Source organism: Rhyacophila brunnea, unplaced genomic scaffold (genome assembly GCF_057557595.1).
Source record: "Rhyacophila brunnea isolate RB1 unplaced genomic scaffold, BYU_Rbru_1.0 scaffold_8, whole genome shotgun sequence".
Taxonomy (NCBI): domain Eukaryota; kingdom Metazoa; phylum Arthropoda; class Insecta; order Trichoptera; family Rhyacophilidae; genus Rhyacophila; species Rhyacophila brunnea.
Window position 1 is genome coordinate 14805512 of NW_028233350.1, and position 10175 is coordinate 14815686.

The 10175-nt window shown below is 32.2% G+C and overlaps 1 protein-coding gene across 1 annotated transcript; it reads right to left on the reverse strand.

Moving 5' to 3' along the window:
- Positions 1–365: 365 nt before the first annotated feature.
- Positions 366–7612, reverse strand: LOC147063942 (WAP four-disulfide core domain protein 18-like). The gene is made up of 3 exons (XM_085958602.1): positions 7465–7612; positions 3004–3204; positions 366–1466 (listed from the first exon to the last, which is right to left on the reverse strand). Exons 1-3 carry the CDS (start codon positions 7517–7519, stop codon positions 1324–1326), a joined length of 399 nt encoding a protein of 132 aa, XP_085814728.1. The 5' UTR covers positions 7520–7612; the 3' UTR covers positions 366–1323.
- Between the last annotated feature and the right edge of the window lie 2563 nt (positions 7613–10175).

Consider the following 10175-nt stretch of genomic DNA (forward strand, 5'->3'; position numbering starts at 1 on the left):
TTATTATAGGAAACTAGGTCCATTGTTTCATACTATTAATAGGCCATGCTTTAGTTATAACTAGAATTAAAGAAATATATAATATTATGTATAATCATTAATGTCATATTTTCTATCATTCAGTATGGCAATCTCTCTCCTAGGCACAGACAATAATAAAAGTACTCTCCATTAAATGGTCGAAGATTTCTTAAATATGTACACACATGTTTTATCTCCATGACAATATTGATTAGTTACAATTCATAATGGAACTATTAGTCTAATTTTATTGTGATGTTATTTTTTTGTTGTATACCCACATAATATTATATTTTTAACATTTTTATATTATAGGATTTAAACATAAAAATAAATGCATATTTTCATAGTTTTAATATTTTTTATTGTATTATTGATAAAGTGTGATGTCAATACATACATTTTTATAAAAATATTGTAAATAAAGATATTCATATGAATCTCTCATTTCATTTTTCTAATGTAAAACAATAAATAAAAATTTCAAGTGTAAACAGCTTTATACCTAAGTGCATACTTGATTGGGAATACTTTTGGTAATTGGATACGTTTCATGGCAATGTTCAAGTATACTTGTGTGTGGAGATTATAAGGCGGTCATGTATACTTGTGCGAGTATATCGCTCAAGTATGCAGTTACGTTTGTAGCCATCTAACAAAATAGTCTATCGAAATAATAATAATAGTATCAGTGAACCAAATAAATAATCATTAGTTTTAACTTAACCATTTTTTTCAATAGTAGTTTGTAAAAATTCAATTATACCATGGAAAGCATAAGCGTTTAATAAATATTTTGTTTTACTTGGAACATTATTATTACACAAATTACAATATACCAGGTAGGTCTATTCTATACACAAAGCAGCTATTGACGATAGTGTATCATATTTATTTATTGGGGTGCTTCATTTTTACAATTAGTTAACCGTCTGAACTGTCAAAAAATACTATGTTTTAACAGCCCTCTTTTGACTGTGTTAACTTTTAGAGTGAGATAGTCAGTTTAGACGGCTAACTTATTGTAATAATTATAATACCTCAATACATAAATATGAAAAATTACCGTTGATAGCCGCCTTGTGTATAGAATAGACCCACAAGTGTGCTAAGTGAAAAGGGTGGTAGAGCATTATGGCGAAAATTAGAGGTTAGATTTATTTGAATGACAAGAGTTATAACTATTTTTGCTCTCCTGTAAAGATGCAGATTGCCACATATGATTTTTGGTTTAACACAGTAAACATATGAAAAACACATTCAGTTTTCTTTGGTGTGAATATAAATATTTGAATAGGCTTATTATTCTTTTGGCCGTAAGCAGGTACTGGCTCCACACTTATTGCGGCAACACTTGAGTGTAAAGCGGCAGTCGCTGTCAGAATAACAAGTATTAGAACAGAACCACGTACCGTCGGTGGAGTCTGGACAACTTCCAGGTTTCTCTGTAAATAGAAAAATATAATTGAAGAAAAAGTAAACTACGATTACCACTTCCAGGGGCAGAGAACTATATGCTCATTGAACAAATTTCAACACTTTGTTCCAGCATTCTCAAGCCGTGATAAATTTAGGAGTTGAAGATGTTATTTTTCCTATAAATTTTATAAATTTTAGTAAAAAATTATATTTTCGTACAACTCTCTCGAAAGTATGTTTTATGTAATTATAGTGGTGCAATTAAAAATTTGCGCTTCCAAGATACTACAATATTTTTTTTTATTTTCAGTTAAGTGAATCTACGTTTTCTCGATAGTTCAGCAATTTTTAGCCGGCTTACTATGTATCATTGGCGAAGAGTGGAGGTAGGCTGTTAAGATCCGACATAAATAGTGCACATGAAACTTTGTCAGTCATTCGTATTTGTTTTTATTGAACTAAGACTACAAATTTACAGATGGTGTTGGTTAGTTTTTAAAATTCAATTAAACCCCGCGAAATCACCAAGCCATAATAGATAATAATAATAGTCAAAAAATACTCATATATCTATAAAATATTTTAAATTATGCAATTAAATCATAAATAATTTTGGCTATTTTATAGATAGAATAATATTTTTATCTACTATGGTTTGCTTTAGGCAGGGTTTAATAAATTTAAAAATAATTGTAGTCTTAGTTCAATAAAAACAAATACGAATGACTGACAAAGTTTAATGTGCACTATTTATGTCAGATCTTAACAACCTACCTCCACCTTTCTACCGCTACTATGTTTTATATTGAAAATTCATTATGTTCATAAAATATTGAAATATTTGGTCTGAAAATGAAAAACTGGTTTGATAACATCTATCACATTGTATTCCTACCAGCAAAATCTCTAGGCAAAGTACCACCCTTAAGCAGACTTCGAATCAGCATTTCCACAAAACCTACTCTCAAATAGTGGTTGTTTAGGTACGTGGAGGTCTGTGGTGCTGACTGGTTCGAAGGCACCCTTGTTAAAATATTGCTCGTGTGATAATCCGCCATTACAATACAACAATATTTATAATTTTCTTTATATTTTGATTATTTTTTAAAACTAAGATGTCGATATTTTATAATAAAGCGACCTTTATCGTCTGCTTTATTGAATACCCTCACTGCTCTAGAAGTATGAGTTCGTTCCTTCATTAGCCGCCCTTTTCTTATGTTGCATCACCTGCCTTCCCTAATCTCACACTAATCTACTCTTCTTACACTAATCTCCCTCCTTAACCATTACATTACTTTGTGTTCTTTCCGTGCTACGCCCAGCAAAATGCCACATTTTCCAAGCAACGTTGCCCTACTTTTTACTTTTTTTTATCACCAAATGGTTCACCACCGGGATTACAAATGCCCCAGTACAAAAGATGATACCGAAGTAGCACTAAACAGCCACTAGGTCCCCCAAAAACCCACCGAACTGATTAAATTTGGCGGAAATAGATAACATGGCAGCGAAAACTTAAGGGAGGCGTTCATCCAACATTGGTTTGGTGGCAATATTAACCTAAATTTATATCCCTTCTCTGTGCAACCGGTCTTGAGCATACGGTCCCTCCACAAGAAGTCTGGCAGCATTTGGTGTTGCCTTTGCAACTCCTGTCATTGTCGCAAGTGTTGGAGCATATGAGTCGAGGGAGCGGCGGCGGACATGACCCAGGCTTCTCCATAGCAGCGGGGAACGGATTTTGCTGACACCATATTCCATCTGGAATCAAAATGCCATTTTTAATTTAAACTTATAATATATAATATCAATGTGTATTATTATCAAGAAGCTATTAAAATTATGTGTTCATTTCTAATTAAATACCTTCAATATTACCTTGTAATTTGCTGATTTAGCATGTAACAGTAAAAGAAAATCAATTTTCCTCAAATAAAGCGTTTTCCTATTGTATTGTAGGCGTCAGGTGATAAGGTGAATTTAGCATGGATCTACTGAAGTCTTTTGCATTCGGTATTACCGGGTTGAACGTTTTAGAGACCCGACATTAAAATTATCGCTGACATCCAACAGGACGTGAAAACGGTAAATTTGAAAAAAAAATGAGATAGCAAGAAGTGTCTTTTTCAAAATGAGATGGCTCCATAGCAATCGAGACCTCAACATCAACTTGGGGCTGAATAGGATTCGCTCTTAATTGGCATGAAGGTATCACTACATTGTGACTCTATAGACGTATAATCAAAATTCATTTGACTGCCGAGACAGGCTGACAAACAAATAGAAATGGACCGAGAATCTTTACATAATTTCGATACGTTGTCAACATTATGACAGGACATAAGTATAATTTTTTTTTTCAATTTATTTTTAACATATCGTGGACATTACAAATTATAAGTTTAAGACGTTCACAACATGACATGATAACATAACAATATGACCGAACTCATTATTCAAAGAAACATCAATGCAGAGAACGGCGTCGCATTTGAAACCCCCGCTTGGTAGGTACAGCTCAAACGGAATGTTCCGGGTAGAAAAAACAGAAGATAAAAACAGGATTGTCCTATATTGTTGGCTGACCTCCAATAGGTGATGTCCTATGTTTTTATGGCATAATTTTGCATGACAAATGATATTAATAATAATGTATTAGGTATCTATTCAAAAAATAAAATTTGCATGCGGATGCTTTAAATTTTAAATTCCGTCTATAAAATTAATCATTATTAGCAATTTTATTGATTTCAAAATAAAAATCCGGAAATGGCAGTCTTACAGCATTTAATTTTAAAAATTGGAGCGGACTATGCATAAACAGATCCAGAGTAATTCTGCAGTAAAATCTTTAAAGGTGAAAATTTAAACAGACAAAAATATTGAATTAGGTGAAAAATTTCACTTGCATAAAAACATCCCTTGATTTGATGAAATATTTCGTCAAATATTGATATTGACAAAATATTAAAGTAATATTTCGACACACTGAACGACGTTCGCATCTATACACTGAACAGTACACATCGATAAAAAGAATGGCGTCTGCAACGAGTTCGAAACGACGAAGAAAGAAAAGTGTTTAATTTGGTTTGAATCAGCGCTCGAAATGGACAATTTCATGAATCGGACGGCTCTTAAATTTTTTGAAAATAATTATGTAGTTATGTAATTTTATGTGTGTTTTATAAAAATAAGTAAGTGAGATTTTTTGTTATAATATGGCCATTCTAGCTTCGGCGCGTTCCGGTCTATTTCGAGCCCTGGTTTGAATATTATTTAACAAGTCTTAGTTTTAATAACAAATTAACATAAATACCAACTGTTTTATTATTTTCTAATTCAATAATCTCTACCTATGCCGTTTTTATTGTGGTTGTATAATGATTCACTGTTCACACTCACCTATTTGGTGGTTCAATAGCATTCTCAGAAGAAAAACAGCCAAGAAGTTTGTTCCGAAAAAGGTTTCTGTCGTGACAAGTCGTGTGAGTCAAAATAAAAAGGCATTAATTATTATCAATACCTACTAACTTAATTTTAATCCGCTTCATTCTTTTGACCTTAACCGTCATTGTGAGTCAGATTTAAACATCCCGTCGATTCAAAGATAATAATATAATATATATGATAGCTAGGTAGATATTATAAAATATTTACTACACAGAATAAGTAGAGACTTAATAACAGAAATGTTATATAAATGGGAAAACCTGTCCCCATTATCAAGGTTCTAAAGTTAATTTCGGTTAACGATTTAATGACCGTCAGACATTAAAACCCGCCTGAATGTTCTTAATATTACCAACATTGAATTCGTTTACTTGGCAAACTTTAATAAGTGCATAAATTATGATACTAACTAACCTTATGCAAGTTGTAGTTTTTCTTTGAAATAATCATTAGACTAAGCTACCGACTGAAACCGAACTTTTTTAACTGAATCGAATCACTCAGGAAAATTTGATTTCTAGGTCAAATAAAAAAAGCCTTGACTTTGAACTAAAGAGCTTAAGACTCTCGACTTTCAATCTGAACAGATTTTCTTAAATTTCTCAGTAAAAAATGGCATAAAGAAAAGATAATTCCGTAGGTATGTCGTTTTCTTGTGAATTACGAGAATTCATGAGAAAATATCAAAAAACCAATCTTTAATTCTCGAGAAAACAAATATTCGTGATTTCGTTAATTCTATAATCTCGATAAAATCACAAGCCCTAGTAAATAGATATGTAACTATAATAAAATTATATATTGTGGTATATTATTAAAGTCATCAAGTTATAATATGACAATAGTATTTACCAATCTACTTATTATAAGTATCTAACTGAATACGATGCAAAAATAAATGTTACGTTTGATTCACTTATGGCTTATGCGTAAATGTAATAACAAAAGAACAATAATTTTTATCCTATTTGTATGCATATCCGTATTCTTAAATATGTGTAAATAGTCTCTACAATAAGACAAGTTAGTAGCAAACGTGTATCCAATATAAAATCAGAGTCTTTGTAAGTGTTTCTTGTTTTTTTAATGAGACCTAAAAAAATAGCTACGGTTTATGTATCACTTGAAATCGAATATTTTCGCGCCGAAAGTTTACTGGCCACAGAATTTAAATATAGTAAAAGTATTCTTTACTGAAGGTCTTTGATAAAATGCCTGACCGATTACGAAATATTCTACATTTGTTGACGATTTGTCAGGTTAAATGGTGATTTTTTAAAGTATTTATTAGTATGGATTAAATTTGATTCATAATAATATTATTATTGTGTCTTGAAACTAAAAACAATTCCGTGTTATTATTAATAATTCGTAATTATCGATAACCTTTCCTAACTATAAGCTAAGTTAAAATAAACCCGGAAGATTCTGTAAAGCAAAACTTGGGATTCTAATAATAATATTATTACAAATTCAAAATCATTTAGAATAAAAAATCAATTCTGTTGATAAACCTATTTGATTTAAATACCTATTTAAGAAGTTATTTTCATAAAACTAAAATTGGGAGAAATCCATTTATGAATCTAATTAGTAGAGATGTTTTTTATCTTCATTTGAAATTACAAAAGATTATTCCCATTATTGACGAAATTTGAAAATACCTCAGATGCGATAGGAAATATCTGTATCGGTAGCTTAATTGTATAATCAGTCGATAAACGTGTGTTTTGATTAGTCGATAAACCCAATGATTTTTCTAATAATACCTATGTATGTTTCTGAGACTGCTCCAGTTCCATGTTATGTGTATTAATAATATTATTATGATTGTAACCAGGGCTTTTTTGTAATGTAACGCGGTGAAACGGCGTTCCGGCACCGTATTTTTAATGTTTCAAAAGCAATTAGACGAAACAATGTTCGCGCTTACATAGTACAAGTTAATTTTCCTGAATCATCTCATGAAAAGACATATCTGAAAAACTATCGCGTTTGATATATGCATTGAATTCTATTACCATTTCTTCAAATGAATGTGAACGCGAATTTTCGCAAATGAATCTAATTTCCTTCAGGCGTATTAACATTTTAAAATATCTGGTTGTGTAATTGTATTTTTGGTTAGTGTTTGTTGATACACTGAATACCCATAATTTTACCTCGAACACCATTTGAAAAACGCTACTATAGAGCGCCACACTGCCTTTAACTTTAGCCCGCCAAAGATCCAGGACTGGGGGCCATGGAAATCACTACATACTTTTATTCAAATCTAATATGATGTTTTTACAATTTAATTTTTGACAACTTTATTTGTATATTTATATAATTATATATGTTTGCTTAAATTTTTATGTACTTCGTGGCATAGGAAAAGTTGCTTTAAATGATATTGGAATATAATTTTCTTTGGTGGGTAAGAAGTTTGGCAAGAAGTGAGTTCCGGCATCTTCGTTTTTTTTTTTTTTAAAAAGCCCTGATTGTAACTATAAATGTAATATGTATGTATACCATAGTCAATTTGTAATAATATAATAAACAACTTAATTTATCTTGTTCACTTACCGATTAAAAATAAGACAAACGTGCAAGATATAAATAAACTTGTGAATCGCGACATCGTAATCAATGCAAATTGTTTTAAATGCAACACTGACTTCAGCACTAATGAATCTTATAAATGTGTTCACTCGGCTAAATACGACTGACGATTAAATGCCTAGTTATACCTAGTAGTAGACTGATGCCGATTGCTTTGTTATAAGTTATAAGGCTATATTGCTATGAACAGTCAACCGCAAGGATTTAGTGTGAAAATGCTGACGACTCATTTCTAGCTACAATCTCGTAATGGCGAGAAATAGCCAATTCAATAGTAATAAATGTATAGTAAAAAAGAGTGCAAAATAATAATATTAAAAAAGCCTTGCAGTTTTTCAGTCATGTTTTGAGAACTTTGTTCTAAGATCTATCAACTAGGATTCCACGTAAATCACGCAAATTCACTAAAACTGTAGGGGAAAGGGTTGTACATCGTGACATTTTTTTAAATTATTGTACAGCCATCTTTTGTTCGAATAAGAAAACCCTCGAGGTACCCCTGCATAGGCAGTAGCTGTAGTTAGATTTTAGTTAACAATCATTTATTTATGCTATCATCAATGCATACATCACCACTCACCGTTGAACAAGTTGGTTATTTATGTCCCAAAGTACAACCTGTACCCTGGTACTAAGGTACTATAATGGTTCTATCTTGGAACATAGTGGTATATTATATAAATATTGTAGTTTATATGATGTGAAAGTGAACCAAAACTTGAGTAATAAATATTTTTTATTAGGTGTTTATGTTTCATTTTTATTGCATCTAGTTTATTTTAAAATAAGATCATGTGGGAATACAATATTGAAGGAATGGAACCATGGGCGTGTTGTTGGAGTTGGCAACACTTTCACTGTGACTAGGTACTACTACCAACGATGATGACGTCGTCGACATTGGGGAATACAAAATGAGTCCTTTGCTTTCTTAAGAATTTTACAGTACATTGGGACATGTTCCAAGGTAAAACCAGAATAGTACCTCAAGGTACAACCAAGCATACATTTTGACAAAGTAAATTTTCTAAGCAATATAGGTAGGTATCATTTTTTAACAAATTATTGCTGCGACAGTAGGTACCTACTACATAAGAAAATATCGGTAATTATACATACCTTGCTTTTATACGTTTCGAAAATGATAACTACATTTTACTTTGAAGGTAGCACAAAGGTTAATTATTAAGACTTGGTTAATTATTAAACTAAAATGATTTGGTGAACAAATAGAGAACATAGTTGCAAACATAATGCATAATTTCTACTATCGCCGCTATAGTGGTTTAATTTCTAGAGCAAGCGTCCCAAGGTACAACCCTTTCCCCTATTATTTATCTAATCTTCTAATCGCGTTCTACAACAAACGGATTCTAAGACCATGATAATTACAATGAAATAATGTAAAATGATGACATTAATAATTAATCATAATTATTATAGTAGCTACATAAATACAGTATGCACACAAATAAATAATTATTGTGTACTATAAGATCTACGACCTGCGTTCTACACGCTGGTGAATTAATTGGTGCAATAGGGTGCAAGTGTGTCGGGTCTTTTTTCTTACGATAATAATATGATGCTAGGGTTGGAGCGTTAGAGGAAGTTTAAGAAATATTTATAAAATAAGAGAGGTTAGGGCGAATTAACTTTACCACGGTATCATGACCGCTGACGTCTTACCGGAGACATGCAGCGCTCGAAATGGAGAATTTTACGAACCGGAGCGCTCGATAATTTTACGAAAATAATAACAGTGTTACTTATCTAATTCTATACATATTAACAACTCCCCCTTCAGCGAAACGCGGAAGCGTAGTTCGTTGAATTGTCTTAGCTCAGTCGGTGAGGGGTTATTAATAATAAAGATGTTTCCTTTTTGAATGAGAGTACGGTTATGACTCTGTTTATTATTTTCTCTGCAAATATACACGTTCGGTTTTCCAATTACAGCGTACAATACTTCGGCAATGTAGGTGAAGGCGACAGACACGTGGGTTTTTCGGACGAAGCGCGAGAAATTTTCTTACCCGTAGGTAAACGGGATAAGATATTTCGCCGGGTAGTACTTCAGCGTTCAAGAGTATGAAGAGATGCGCGGCGAGACTGATGAGACTGGTCCAGAGTGTTGTGAAGAGAGGCTGCTAGTAGAGAAGATATTGTTCCCGAGGGATGATCCGGTAGACTGATAAAAATCTCTCGGATGCGTCCTCTTTTATAGCAGCATCCCTTATTCTAATTGGTCCAAAGAGATAATGAGAAGGGGTGACCAAAGATTCTACTATTATCGTTAGCTCGTACTACATGTTACCTCTTGTTTATTTAATAAGAATTTACTGGATTGTCAGAAGGACCAAGTATCAAGAGATAATATATTCTGTGCACGTGGATGGATAAATTGACGTTATAAAATATCGTCTATCTAATTCTATGGATTTTATATGAATTTATCTAGAGCATTTAAATAGCTATCTCCGGCATAAACTCGCGGTTTTAGTCTTATGCCAGGAGTAAACACACGATTTGATTAACGTTTAAATTACATGCATTTACAACTACTTACTAGGTACCTATTGACATAATAATAGGCCCTGTAATTATCATCCATCGACCTTCACATAAATATTTGTGATTTTACGACGTAAACCTGTCTGTTGCCTTTACCTTTA

Excerpts from the sequence above, each read along its gene's own strand:
- LOC147063942 (XM_085958602.1), bottom strand. The coding sequence starts at position 7,519 with ATGTCGCGATTCACAAGTTTATTTATATCTTGCACGTTTGTCTTATTT. Across the intron at positions 3,205-7,464 it reads GTTTGTCTTATTTTTAATCG|ATGGAATATGGTGTCAGCAA; the intron begins GTAAGTGAACAA and ends TTTTGATTCCAG. Across the intron at positions 1,467-3,003 it reads GAGAAGGGATATAAATTTAG|AGAAACCTGGAAGTTGTCCA; the intron begins GTTAATATTGCC and ends TTCTATTTACAG.